At 39.0% G+C, this 15,297-nt stretch overlaps 1 protein-coding gene across 7 annotated transcripts; it reads right to left on the reverse strand.

Annotated features, from left to right (window-relative positions):
• Nucleotides 1–976: 976 nt before the first annotated feature.
• Nucleotides 977–5,213, reverse strand: LOC113344321 (CRAL-TRIO domain-containing protein YKL091C-like). Of its 7 annotated transcripts, none has more exons than XR_003357757.1 (6): nucleotides 4,801–5,213; nucleotides 4,187–4,302; nucleotides 3,726–3,825; nucleotides 2,532–2,931; nucleotides 1,895–2,039; nucleotides 977–1,320 (listed from the first exon to the last, which is right to left on the reverse strand). XR_003357757.1 is itself a non-coding variant. In XM_026588326.1 (6 exons), exons 2-5 carry the CDS (start codon nucleotides 4,195–4,197, stop codon nucleotides 1,928–1,930), a joined length of 330 nt encoding a protein of 109 aa, XP_026444111.1. In that variant the 5' UTR covers nucleotides 4,198–4,302; nucleotides 5,011–5,213; the 3' UTR covers nucleotides 977–1,320; nucleotides 1,895–1,927. The 7 variants fall into 7 exon arrangements, 3 of the variants coding, with proteins under 3 accessions (XP_026444111.1, XP_026444110.1, XP_026444112.1); XR_003357756.1 differs by having other exon boundaries at nucleotides 2,532–3,384; XM_026588326.1 differs by having other exon boundaries at nucleotides 1,895–1,985; nucleotides 2,532–2,692; nucleotides 5,011–5,213.
• Between the last annotated feature and the right edge of the window lie 10,084 nt (nucleotides 5,214–15,297).

Genomic DNA, 15,297 nt, shown 5'->3' on the forward strand with positions numbered 1-15,297 from the left:
GATGGTTGCCCATTTACCACCGGTTGAGTGGGCATACGAAACTCTAAGTCAAGTAGGGTATCGGTTATGACATCATCCTGTGCGCCAGTAATGATGCAGTGAACTTAATATCTTCGCCCTTGGAATATCTTCGTGTGGTCCTATGGATTGAGCGGTATTTTGTATCCTTATGAATGGATAGCCACAAAGTTGTTGTTTTTTTATCGGTCAATAGGAAAAAATTCATTGAAAAAAGGTACTTAAGGGGTACCTCAACCCAATAAATACAACCGATACAAAAAAGGAAACCGAATTTGGAATCGATCACCCAAAAAAGAATAAAGGACAAATAACCAAGTGAGAATAATAAAAATAAATAAGCACCAACCGTCTCATATCCAATTCAAGGCGGCCGATAGAAATACGAGTCCCACAAAGCTATCACCGAACTTAATTGTGATTGTATTGATGTTACATTTCTTAAATAGGCGGTGGTGGTGGTGGTGGTGGGAGGAGGTGGTGGTGGTAACACTAGTACAAAAATGGTCTTAGGTGACAGTTCAGAACTGTCACCGTAATATTTACATGACAGTTCTCAAAAATATTTGCACTGTCACCAAAGCCTATGTTACAAAAGGTCTTTAAGAAACTGTTACAGATTCATGACTGTAAGGTAACAGTTTCTTTCAAAAACTGTCACCGTTGACGACTTACAATAACACTTTATTAGAAAAACTGTCATCAAAAATCAAATTCTTACACTAACGTAACAGTTTCTGTACGAACCTGTCATTGTTGACAAGTTACGGTAACATATTTTAAATAAAACTGTCATCAAAAGCTTAATTTCTTGTACTTAGGTAACAGTTTCTTCATGAACCTGTCGTTGTAGGTAAAATTTTTGAGATAAAACTGCTACCGTAAATCCAGCCATTATAGACCCTGATTTGTTTTGAGTTCATACAACCGGTAACATGCTTAGTCATAGTAGGAAAGATTTTTTACTCTTTAAAACTGATTTAATTATTAGGAACTAGAAATTCCGAACTGAATACAAGAAGTCAATGTTTGATGTAATTTACATAATTCCATATACTTCATAGAAAAGTATTCTCATTAGTACCAACTAAAAGAAATTAACAATGAAACTTGGAGACCAATTTTTCCGTAAATTAAGTTGATCGAATGATACTCAAGTTGATTGAATTCTACTCTATTGACCCACACACCTGCAACTTCATGTCGCGAACGCTTGAACCAAAATTTGGACCAACACAGTCATGTCACAAACTCTTGAGGTTTATCCTCCGTGATCTCTTCTTCATAGCACCCGGACTTCCTCTGCGAAATGAATAGATACTAATTACCCATAATTACATTTCTAAAGCAACAACACATGAGTTCCTATATTAAAAGAACAATGAATATTATTAAACAGTTTTAGAAGGAAAAGTTAGCAGTAAACAAGAAAATTAAAAACTTGAAATTACTAATACGACTCATACCTTTCCCCAAATCCTAACCATACTTCATATCCCAGAGTATATACAAAACCCCCAATTTTTACAACATTACTATTTCAGAGACATACATATTCTTGTGGAACTGATAGTTGTAAGCTCACAATTAAAAATTTTGAATAACCCATTTATGATTCCAGTTTTGTAGCTAAAGGGCTTGGAATTTAGATTAATCCACACATTTCAAATTTTGTAGTTTTTCGAGCTGCATGACTTAGTTTTCAATTGGACAAAGCAGTGCTGATGAAAACAACATAACAATAGAATCCCAATACTGAAGTCTTAAGTCAGAAATTACCATTGGGTTAGAAGTATGTTGTCTGTTGATTTTTCAGGCTGATATTAAACCAGTAAAAACAAAAATGTAACAAAAAATATGAAAAAATGCCACAAACCTTAAAGTGAATTTTGCGCTCAGTCAATCTCTTTCATACACCAATTGAACTGTTGAAAGTATCCTCATCGGTAACACAATACGCTGCAGACCTAAATTGAGTTTCATATTAACAAACCTATAATGTGAAGTACCATTCCGTAGGCCTGTCAAGAAGTAACAGATCTGGATTTATAAAGAGCACACGAGCAAGAGCCGGGAAAAGCTTTTCATCGCCTTACACTGTATTTCTAAAGTAAAACTTAGTCTTGGGAAATAATTTAGAGTCAACAGGTTAGTACTCATAAATGAGCAACTCTGAGCTGGCTATCTCTAGCTAAAAACGAGCAAGTGTCGTTACAGTTTAGACATGTGAGAGATGACTATAAATCAATGTCTTAGTTTCTCCTTGATGATACTATGATAAAATGTTTCTCTAAGACTTGGAAAAACCAGACATGGGAACAGATGAGTGATGACAAATATGCAAAAAACTATACAGGATTTTTGATTATCAGATAGTTATGCACTTATGCTAGCTTCAAAAGCTAAAAAAAAAATTATGTGGAAAGACAACAAAACTTGAATTCGCATTAAACTATTGAAGTGTCTGGGCAACTTTCTAAGGTTACCAATAGCATGGAAGTTTGAGAACTGACCACAAAAATGGAAGCTTCCCGATGACCCGTACTGAAAGCACACCAATGAACTCAATCCTTTTATATACTTGTTGAAGATTTTTTGAAGCAACTTCTTTGTACAACAACTCATCAGGCTTCATATTGCTCTTTTCTGTTGCAATCTCTAACTCCATATCTCTCTTAAAGACAAAATAGTCTCAGTAACCATCATCATTTGATCATAGTTGTAAAGAAATGCAAACAAAATAGTAGTAGCAATAACCGAGTAAGATCCAACAAAAACCAATAAATCATACTAAAAGACAAATCTAAATTATGAGTGAACCTAAAGTGCAGTTAGACAAGCTTGGAAGTGCAAATTCCAAAATCTCCTCTACTATAATCTGACTTTGCTGCTCATCTGTACAGTACTCCAGAACTATCGGAAACAAGAGATGTGAAGTAGTTTTATGAGGACAGAAGAAATAAGATTGTAAAACAAAAGTACTGACAAACTTAACAGTTGGTGTCCAAAACTGAAATGAAAATAAGAACAACGGGCAACCTGAACAACACTGCAAACATAAGGATGTGTAGATGGTGTTGCACCTTGATTACGAACTGCGGAAACTATTAATCCAATTTTCCTTTGTTGGAACCCATTCGATACATTTTTGTATCACATGATTCCTATTCTGATCACGCACACATCTCAAATATTTGGTGATGTATTTGGAAAGAAGAAGGGGATTGAACCAAATAATTCATGGTTGGACAAAACAAAAGTGGAACAGGCCAAGAAATCTTTCACCAAACTATGAGGCATAGCTTGAATTCAAACAAAAAAATTCAACATTGATCTTTTTATTGACCTCAAGAAGCAAAATTCCGTCTACAGCAAAAGAAGACCGAAAATTTGAAACACTTCGAAGATATAATAATAAGGGAGAAAAAAGGAAATGCACCGTCGCGAGTCCAATTAACTCTACATCTAGAGCAATGTATCATGTCAAGAAAAAAGGTATAATAATAAGTCAGCAGTAGAAACAAGCAGTCTTAGTTAAGAATTGAGAACTGAGATATCACTACAACACCAAAAGCTAATAACTGAAAGAAGTGACCAAAACCAGGCAAAAACTGCATCTGAGTGAAAAACGAGATCCATGAATCCAAAACTCTAACGGAAACCTTAATACTACTACAGAGTCCAGTGATGCTGACAAAAGAAATTACCTCCATTATGGAGTTAGCCCCAAATTCCTTCCTCCAGTGAATCATTTCAGCCCACATGTGCTTAGTTTTTTCAGTGTCAAACTTCCTTGCTTTCAAAAATCTGCAATTAGATGTTTCACTTGTTAATGCAGACCCAAGCACGACTCTCGCAACTAAAGAAAAAATGTAATTATCAAATACAAATATTTGTGAAACCAGCATGTGGAAACACAGGTGGTAGAGTCCTGAGTTGCAAAGCAGTGTTAGTGAATGACAACAGGAGGGTACACCTAAGCATATGATACCAATAACTCCCCTAGGTGTCCCAGAAGATGAACTCCAGGAGATAATCTCTATTCTACAGCTTACTAATAAAGCTCCAGCATTTAGACCTCGCAAAGCAAAAGGATAATAAACTGACAGAGCAATAGGATATCAACACCATACAAATTTTTGAAAACGAAGGAGAAGCCATAGACTACCTTAGCATCATATGATAGTCATCATGTCTAGCTGGTAATAGTTCATCTGATATTATGGCTTGTCGAAAAAAATATTATGGCTTGTCGAAAAGCATCAACAGGGGAGCCTTGAAAGCCTGTAACAGCAGTCCACAGTGTAAGAAATTACAATAAAATCAAACCAAAAGGACTAAACCAAATTCTGCATTGAAAATCACTAAAATCAAACCAAACAGACAGTTGTAAATTCAATCAAACAGGACATGTTCATTAAAAAAAAGGAACTTTTCCTGAAAAATCAAAATTCCTCATTGAAATCCAATTAGAAACCACAATATTACTGATCAGAAGAGTCGTTCACAGAAAGGAAAAATTGTGAAAATCAACCACATATGACTGATTTATCTATAACCCAAACAGTAATAATCTTTACAACTTAATCTTTACCCTAATTTCAATATAGACAAAACCAAATCAAACCCAAAACTGGAAAATCTATAAATCAACATGAAGTAGTAATAATTACCCCAAAAATCCTGTGAGACATGCAATTATGGTATGCTCTTAGACATTTACACAAACAGTAATGTTAATAAATAATAATCTTTCACCAAAAAAAAATTTAAAATTTATACATTGAAGAACACTTGCTTTAGAATCTCTACGACCAACATCAAGAACCCAATCAAGCAATTCAGGACCAGAATTTTTCCTTTGAGAAGAATCGAGAGATATAAAGATGGATAAAATTCATGTGGTTATCCAATAAAGATAGAGAGAGAGCTTGATTTCTTCACACAAGATCAAAGTGGAAAGTTTTCAAGGCAAGAGAGGTAGATAGTAACCCTAGATTGAAGTAACAACTGATTTCCCGATTCGCTAAGAAAAAATCGTTGGAGATAGAAACGAGATCTGCCAAATAAAGAGATATGAATCGTTGAGAGAGATGGACAATGGTAATGAGAAATTGAGTTTCAGTTTTTCTTGTCTATGGGATTTTCAAATGAGGGGTGAAGGGGTCGAGAGACACCCACACTAACTAAACAGACCCAATAACTATACAAGCCCACTACTACCAATAGGCTAATAGCAGATAATTAAGGGCGCAAACTGACAACATCGTGTGCTTGAGAATATAGTAGAAGTTTTGGATGTGAACTGTCACTATAAATGGAAGTGGCAGTAATTAAAAGAACTGTCATCGATATGTTTACAATTTAGTAACAGTTTTTACGTGGAACTGCTACAATAGCCAAAGAACAGTAACAGTTTAAAACTGTCATTATACATCATTGTATAGTATCAGTTTTCTTTAAAAACTGTCATCGTATAATTATTCAGCGACAGTTAAAAAACTATCTCAACACTATGATGACAGTTTCACTAAGAAACTGTCACCTATGTCTCTGTGCTTTTTCTTTTGTAACAGTTCATTTTTGAACTGTCATGGTTTTTTATATTGAACTGTCACCAAAGGCCATATTTGTAACTAGTGTAATCGGTGGTTGGTGGTGGTGATAATCGGTGGTGGTGGTGGTGGTAATCGGCGGTGGTGAGCGGTGGAAATCGGCAGTGGTGGTGGTAATCGGTGGTTGGTGGTGGTAATAATCGGAGGTGGTGGTGGTGGTAATCGGCTGTGGTGGGCGGTGGTGGTGGGAGGAGGTGGTGGTTATATATATAGGTGGTTATTAGGTTGGTTTTAAATTAAATTAGGTTAAGGATAGATTAGTCATTTCAACATTTTAAGACATCCCTTATCACTATAGGGAAGGTGGCCTAATAAAATCATGGTCCCTCAAAAAAACCATGGTCCCTAAAAAATCATTCTTACACTGTACCTATAAATAGAACTGGCTACATCAATAGCTGTCATTAAACGCAGCCGCTTTTGCCTCTCTCGTTTCCGATCTCTAATCCTCCAAAACTCTTTCATTTTGGTTTTCTCTGGTAAGAAACGCAACTTGATTAATTGGCAATCAAGTTGAAGTTGGCCATTCAAGAACTCGTTCTTATCCAATTTCAAGGGTTAATTTAACTTGTATCAGAAACTTAATTTGTAGTATGTTTAATTATTTCAGGTAAATAGAAGGCTTCTGTTTCTGATGTTCATTGATCTCGGGTTATTTGTTTTATTGGCTTCTGAATTATGTTTGTAAATGAATTACAATTCCTGCCAGAAAATAAAAGGTTGAATTTATCTCTAGCGAGGTTTTGATAGCCGGAATTAAATGCTGTAATACTAGTTCTAGTACATGATATTCGTCGATTTATCTGTTCCCTGTAGTCCATAGATCAGATGTATATATGCTTGAAAAAAAAATCAGATGTATAGTACGGACATCCATTTTACATTCTAAGCTGTCTGTATGATCATTTGCTTACAGTTGTGGTGCTAAGCATTGACAAGATCGTGCAAGCATATGGTAAAACTAATAAGGCATACCCCTCCTGAACATCAGCATAATCATGCATCCCTGCCTTCTAATAGAGTCTCGCAACTCTTATTGGCACAAATGCATCGTCATAAGAGGTGGTAAATTATCTCTTGATTTTAAGCAAACAAATGAATATACTGAGATTTCTAGTTGTGCTGCGACTATTTTCTTTTCAGTCGTCGCCTTTAAATTTTCCTGGAAACGGTACAGCTACATCTAAGACCAAAACCATGCCTGCTGCTTCTATATAAAATCCCTTATGGGCCAAAGAAGCAGTGTAGCTAGGAAGTATGAGCTATTATTAAGAACGATTTTTTGGGGACCAGCCTTTTTTTTGGGGGCCATTGTTTTATAAGGACTTCTACCCTACAATGATAAGGGATGTCCTAACCCTAATCATGCGTAGTGAGTTTACTAATTTGCCCTTAACCTAATTAACATTAACCCTAACATTAAAGCCATACCTAATCGAGAAACCTAATCTAAAACATTAACCCTACCTTAAATGGGCCGCAAAAACTATTTTCTCTTCTTCTTCTCTCCTTCTTAATTTCAAACTCGTCTTCATCGATTCATCGTCGATTGATAAAATTCTCATCGTCGATTAATCAATCAAGTATATAATGGTTCATCGAAAGCAAACCAGAAGACTCCCAGGAACAGGTCCACCCTTAGGACATCTAGCTAATCAAGTAAATGAAATTGAGGAAGAAGTTGAACCGGAAGGTGAACAATTGATTCGGCGTAACAGTTCAAGAATAACCCTGAGTCTGTCATGGGACCGATCCGCATGTATTTCCTGACAAAACCATTACTTTTAATTTGATTTTCATCGGTTCAATTGAATAGAAATCATCAATAGGGTTCATATGGAAATTACAGTGCTGAGTTCGGTTAGGACGCTTTTTTTTCCCTAGTTTCTTAACCGAACTCCCTGATATGAAGAACACGAAGAACAGTTCGGTTCTATAGGATTTAAAACTAGGTTACCGAACTCTGAGTTCGGTTGTTTCGCAAAAAATGTTGAAACTGCCATGTAACCGAACTCTACCCTTATTATCGAATTTTTTTCTCCATGTAACCGAATTGTTATATTTTTCCCAGTATGTTGAGTACCCATATAACCGAACTTCTTTTACTATGTTCGGTTGTTTCGCATAAATTTGAAAAACTGGAATGTAACCGAACTTTGCCCTTAATACAAAAAAAAAACAAATTTTCCATGTAACCTAACTTTACTACTTTTCCCACTATGTTGAGTTCTCTTATAACCGAACTCTGCACAATATGTTCGGTGTGTTCGCAAAAAACCTTAACAAACCGAACTCTTTCCTAATTACACATATATGTGGAGTTCGGTATGTTCGCAAAAACATTTGACAAACCGAACTCTACCCTGGAACACAATTTATTTTATTTTTTTATAGTTGGCCTATTTTTCGTGAATTTTTCCTACTAACCAAACCTTCCGCTGAGCCAATTGAACACTCTTGAAGTCAATCATTTATCGGTTAAGCTAATATCTTTTGTTTTCTTGATTAGTCGGAAAGGAAAAAAATCAAACCAACCTTCACTGGAAGATATGAGAACTCCCACGCCTAGAGGAAAAGTACACTTTGGGTTCAATAAGCGTGGAACCAAAAATGCTAAGTATGGAGGTGGTTCATTACCGGGTGTTGTCATCAAAGATGATGTCAATAGAGATAATGTTGACAATGTAATCAATCAAGTTAATGAAAATATTGTGGAAGAGATGGGCAATCAAGAACATAATCAAGGTGGAGGAGAGGAACCAACTGAAAAAGAAGGAGGAAATGAGGATGACAATGATGACGGTGAAGAAGATAGGGAAGATGGAGATAAGGATGGAGATAATGATGAATCAGAGGATGACTTGGATGAAGAGGAAGACGAAGAGGAAGAGGAACAAGTAGAAATATTGGGAACGAGACCTAGAAAGACGCCTAAAAAGCCTTGTGTTAGATATTCATACATTCCGAATGACAATTTGTGTTTGCCGCCAAAGAATCCCAGTTGTGGTACTCCAAGAGATGGAGGGGAGGTATTGATGGGCTACAAAAACTCATTAGCTGCCAAGATCTTTGGGACAAAGGTATGGTTCAATCTTAACCATCAAGATTTCTCGGTCATTTTATTATATTTTGACATATATTCTTCTTTTCTATATATATTAGTATATAAGATATGATGTAGTTTTTGTAGGATCATAATAATGTTGTTCGTGTTTTGAAACTTCAAAAGAACAATATATGGAGTATAGATAATGAGTGTGATGAGGTCCGCTTGGCGGTATTTGATTGTGTGCTATGGAACGGGATACAACATGCGCACCAAAAATTTGATATTGTCACTGTTACTGCATTTGCCGAGAGGGCTTATCCAGAGACGGATACCTTTCATCTACCTTTTGGTGAGATGGCAATTACTCCTAATGATTGTTTTAGAATCACAGCCCTACCAATTACGGGAACAAGTGTTCAAGATGGCTACGATCCCTCGATGAGTTATGAACTTCTTGAAAAGCTAGTCGAAAAGTGTCTAGGATGGAGCGATAAAAAGGCACAATGTGAGTTTAGACGAGCTAACAAAGAGCCTAAGGAAGGTGATGAGTATAATGAGTTTGAGGAAGACCGCACGTACAAGAAGAAGTTGAAAAAGATCAAGCTCAAAACATTGTATGATGAGTTTTCAGGGACGAAAAATTTGGTTGCTCAAGGAAAGTTGGTGATGACAGAGGAGAAGATTAAGCACCATGTGACTGCTTATTTGTTATATCAACTAGGAACCATTTTCTTCCCGAACAGTTCAGGTCATGTGGTAAATGCTCATTACCTCCAGCTATTGGACCCCCTGAATGAGGTGAACAACTACTGTTGGGGCGTTGCGGTTCTTTCATACGTTCAAGCGGAACTCAGAAAAGCTTCGAGGCTCAAGAGTCTATATTTTGGAGGCTTATACACCCTTGTTCAGGTACCCTTGTCCTTCGAGGCTCCATCTTCCTTACACTCCTGCAACTGTTGGTATGGTGTCCGTGGAAATGATGATACCTATAAAATTCATGAATCTTGCTTCCCGGGACTGGTTCTCTCCCCAGATTTGGTGGTGCTGATATCTCTTCGGTCAATATCACCTCCTCCCATACCTTCTCCAAAGTTGTGTTAAGTTCTTGAAGTTTAAACTCCGTCCAGGCCGTCGATTCTTGTCCAATCTGCCCTTTGTTTTTCAGCTTATGCCTCCCTCCTTCATCTCCTCGTGGATCTTTTCGTCTGGATCTTCCCCTTTCCTCGTCTCTTTTTTGTGAACTTCCAACCTGCATCTTTAAGCTTCGTAGCTCGCATAAGATCTCGTGATCTATGGTTCTCCTTCTTATTTCATCAATGTTTACTTCTGTTTTGACGCGTTTGCTTTCCTCCTCACGTTTCCTCTCTTCCTCATACCTTAGCTCGCGATTTTCCTGTCTCGCCTCTTCTAACAACCTCCTTAAGTCTCTTTCTCTATGATACCCTTCTAGCAACTCCATCACCCCTTGTTCATATATCTCCTGATTCTTTCGTTACGGATATGCCTTTGAGATAACGCCGTGGTTTCCTCCGCTTCATTGTTTCCTTCCCACATGGCCTCATCATTCATTTATCGTTCACGTTCCTCATGCATCATCTGTTCATCTTCCTCCTGAATAGGGGTTTCACCCAGTTCTTCCGATACCTCATCCTCCTCGTTATCGTTTGCCTCCGCATTTTCTTGGTTCATTTTCTTTTCCTCGGTACTCCCGGCTTTCACAATCCGACCATGTTTCTCCACAGTGCCGGTTTTCACTTTCGATTTGCGTTTCCCTTGTATCACGGTCCTTCGTCTTTCGTCCTTTACCAATATATCGTTCTTCACCTCCTGATACCGAGCCTCCAATCGTTTACTCCTTCACAACACCGTTTGTGATTTCGTTTGCCTCACCTTTCTATTCATCGTTTACCTCGTTCCGAAATTCGTTCTTGTACCAACCTCTTTGGTGCAACCTCAGCTTCTCTCCTACTCTAGCGCCAAAATGTGGTTACTGGAAATCCAGCAACACACCCAAATGGAGAATATGCAATATCTAAGACATAATAAACACTAGAACTTAAACTTATTTATTAATCTCAAGCGAAATACAAGTTACACTCATGGGTTACAAGGAAACCCTAATCCCTTCTCTCAGCCTATGAATTACAAGGAAACCCTATCTCTCTCTCTCTCCTATGATAGACCTTTTCCTCCCCAAAAGATCTCTCCCTTTCTATTGTCCAAAGGTCTCTATTTATAGGCCTAAGCAACCCTAGTGGTATACAGCTCATATCATCTCGTCGAGGTTACTTTATGCTTCTCCTGGAGCATATTCCATAAAGTTTTTCCCCACCTTTCGCTGACTTCACGTGGTCTTGTCGGGACACCTGTCCCATTTCTTGCTCGATAATTCATCTACTTCGTGGGGGTAGCTTTTCTTCCAAGCCAAGTCACATTATTTCGTGGTCATTTCTTAATGGACATCTGATTCCTTTCGCGCTCTACGTCCCCTTTGGCGAGTTACCTCGTCCCAAACTTTAATTCGCTACTGCGTGCATAAGGATAATTCTGACTTGATTTGACAAGTCCCTGACGACGAATCTCGAGGCTTGAAGTAAGATCTTTTCACCAGATTCCCGCGCCTTCCTATGGCCACATGTCGGCTTATACTTTGGTAACTACGTTTTGCTTTTTCTTATTCTTCTCGATCATAAAGAGAGGAAAAAAAGAACCGTCTGAAGTTTGATAACCGCCTTCCCTCCCTTTCTTCGTCTTCCACGTGGTTCTATTTTCCTCGTAACCATCGATTACCGGTTCATATTCTTCAGTCGTGGGTCGTTTTGACCAGTCATCTGGTATAAATACTCCTTCTTCTCATCTATCTAAGACTTTGGTCTTCTCATCCTTTCCCCTCTTATCTCCAGTAAGCTCTGTTCTTCTGTTTTTAATGGCTCCCAGAAAGATTCCCCCTCTAAACACATCCTGAACCTCTGAAGAGTTTAAGACCGACCTTAATACGGTAGGAATCACCCTATCTCCCGCAATCGATTCCTCTGTTACTCCTCCCATCACTGCTACTGATTTGATGGAATTAAATTACCGGTGGATACAGGCTGAAACCTCTATTCCCCACTGTAAATTTAAGAGCAGGGCTTTCCTTTCCCCTATATGATCCCAAGAATCCTCTATTCCTTGAGATTTTAGCTCGTCTTCGCCCTGGTGTTTATCATCTAAGTGGGAACGCTATTCGCTTGGCTAACAAATTTGTTCGAAGATCAAATGTCCTTCCTTCTCAGATTCCCGAGTTAGGGTCGTACTTTCCTTCGGCTGATTATAACATCAAATCTTTTCTGGAAAATTACCTCGTCCAGTACTTGTCCACAAGATCGTACCAAGAGTGGGGTGTGAAGTTTACCCTTAAGATCTTGGTTGATCCATCCAAGGCACTAGTTTTGGATGTTGATCCTTCTGGTGAAAAGAGGAACAGGTATATTCGCTTATCCAACGACGAAAATTGGATGATGTATCCTCTGGTGATCGAAGGTCCCTTCGTGTGGGGCTTAGACGAGAATGGTGTGCCTCGTTACGGTCCTCTTCCGAAGCATGCCAACCTCGCCGAATACGAACCAGGTCGGTTTAATTGGCCAAAGATGCCCCATGGAGTAAGTTTGAATTTTCATTCAATTTTTCCTTTATTTACTGTATACCCCTCTAACGCCCTTGCCTTTTACCTTAGTATTCCTTCCCACCTCCTGGCATGATAAAGGACCGCTCCAAGAAGCCACCTCCAGCTCAGGTTTGTATCTCACGAGTCATATCTTCTCAATATTTCTTAATCCAACTCCTAATCTTTCACTTCGCAGAGGGAGGAATCTCGAGTTGCAGCGGGACCTGCTGCAAACACAAGAAAGCATGCTCGCTCAAAGGTTTCCTCCTCCTCCGCTCAGGTTCGTCCCTATTTCGCGGCTTGCCTTTTCCCTTTTGATTCATCTACTAACTTTGTGGTTTTTATGATGACTCTTCAACCTCTCCTCGTGCTCGGGAGCCTTCTCAACATCGTTCTCGTACATTGGACGTAGACAGGCTATCTCAAGTTCATCCTTCGGGACTAGCCCGTCCTCCTCCTAGATCCTCTCGCCCTCATGTTGAGGATTCAAAAGACCCAACATATCTTCCTGATATGAAATTCTCTCGGGATATCTTCGTGACAACTCGTTCGAACTCCTCCTTGAGATTCGCGGCTGCTGAATCCTTGACATCCTTGAGCTCTGATTCCTTTCTAGATGCCGATCAAGGATTTATCCATAATGCTTCTTTGAATCTCTTCATTCAACAAAATGCTTCCCTGTTGTGTTTGGTAAGTGTGACAGCCGATTTCTTTTTTATTTGCCTTAACAACATTACCTTACTCATTTCTTTCTTATTCACCTCCTTAGGGACATAAGCACAACATGTCCCATCTCGTGGAACTTCACGAAAGTCGGGACCTTATTGGTCGCCAGAGTGCTCGTATCGCTCAGTTAGAATCGCAACTTGCTGAGGAGAAAAACATCTCGTCTGCTCTTCGTCGTAAGTTTGCCTTTCTTAGCCATTTGATTTTGCCTTAGATTTCCAGATAGCCTACTTACTTATCTTTCTTCATCTCAGATTCTGAGCAAAAGCTTAAGGACCAAGTCTCTTATCTTCAAGAAGATGTCCGCGGCTTAAACGAGGATCTTGACAAGATGGTGAAGGACGCAGTTTTACTTGCAAAGAAGCTTAGACGAAATGCCCAAGATGAAAAGGTCAGGCTCTTTAATGAATTCTGCGACTCAGAGAATATTCCTCGCGTTCCCCTGGAGCTTGAGGTATTTTCAGAAGACGAACCCGAACTGGAGCCTATCATCCATGAACCAATCCTTTCTTCCGACGAAGGCACAGAGTCTTATGAAGATGATGAGACTGATGGAGATGATGATTAGAGAATACGATCATTTACCCTTGTATTCTTCGCTTACGTATATAAACTTCAATCCTATATGTATATTATGATCTTGCTATTTTGTCAATTAGAACTGTTGTTTCCGCCTTTAATCTTTTCACCCCAAGTATATACTTGTGTTCTAGTTGTAAAAATATGCCTTCGAGTTCACTCTTTTCCTTCGTGCTCCTTTCTCTGATGTCTTGTCTCTTAGATTTTAAATTATGCCTTAAGCACTTCATAGTCTTGAGAGGAGAATGCTAAAAAAGGACATAAAATATAAAAAGTATATACTTTCCTCTTGTTCTTATTGAGCTTTGTCCGATCAAGACGAGAGTATTCTGGTTACGCTCTTCATATGTACGCCATTCCAGTGTGTACGTCTATTTTTTGTTTACCTTTTATTTTCTTATTTATGAGGTCTTAATGCGCCTCCTAATTAAGGTCTTATTGCGCCTCACCCTATTATGAAGGGTATTTCTTCGGGGAAGTTTCAGGCGCTTGCTATTTTTGCGAATAGCAATCCATCAACCTCTCCTTAACATCTTTGCTAAGTTTTCTTTTCGCGACAATATGACAGGCCTATCTATTCCCATGAATAGCAGCCCCATGACATTGCCATATTTTTTTGGTCACACAGCTCCCTAATATGGAGGGTGCCATCCCTTTATTTTCCCCCTGAGTGCCTCTTCAAGGAGGTTAACCGTAACATGCATGTTGTTCTCCTCCCATCCGGTTATTACGACATTCAGTTGTTTTCGCGACTTCTTATCCTCTTCGCTGATAAGGCTCGGAGTTACGAAGTCAAACCCTAAGTGGGGTTTCTTTGGGATCGAGGTCATCGTATCCAAGACTTTCCAGACGGACATGGCTGGTAACGCTCCAGACGTCCCAAGCACCCGCAGCTCAACCGAATAGTCGGCGCCTTGGTCATATTTCTGCACTCCTTATCGAAGGCCATCATAAAAAGGACCCTCAGCGGATAGGTCTTATCATTGACCCTAGCTTTCTGTCTGAGAATTGTCCACGACATGCGTTAGGTCTTTGCCTCTTGCATTTTTATGCGAACTAGGGTGCATGCCGAGGGTTCCCAGCCTTCCTAGGTGAAGGTTTTAAGTTTCCCTAGAAACCGCTTATTTCATCGCCATTATTTGCCTCCTAATGTGAGGTCTTATCTGCTCGTGTAAATGGATCCATTTGTATAAAATTGTAGAAATATTTTATTGATAAGTTCTGTTCGCTTCTTACATTTAGGGATAATATTTCTTAATGTAAACAAGGTTCTAAGGGTGATCTAGCCTTCTATCTTGTCGTTCTACTTCACCGTAAATTATCTTCCCTTCGCAGTCTGCTAATTCATAAGCCCCACTTCCAACCACCCTCTTTACGATGTATGGACCCTCCCAAGTGGGTTCTAGCTTTCCTCTTGGCCCTCGCTGATAAGGTGGTATTTCTCGTAGCACCAGCTCTCCCGGGACGAAGCTTCTCGGTTTTACCCTTTTATTATTTTCTCTCGACATCCTCCGGTGGTAGTTCGTCATATGCTGTAACGCAATTTCTCTATTTTCCTCGAGATCGTCCAATTTTGCAAGAATTAAGTCCGTGTTTAACCCTTTTTCCCATGCCTCTCTCCTTGTTGTGGGCATGATGGATTCTGCTGGTAGCACTGCCTATGC

The sequence above is a fragment of the Papaver somniferum genome, unplaced genomic scaffold, assembly GCF_003573695.1.
Source record: "Papaver somniferum cultivar HN1 unplaced genomic scaffold, ASM357369v1 unplaced-scaffold_76, whole genome shotgun sequence".
Taxonomy (NCBI): domain Eukaryota; kingdom Viridiplantae; phylum Streptophyta; class Magnoliopsida; order Ranunculales; family Papaveraceae; genus Papaver; species Papaver somniferum.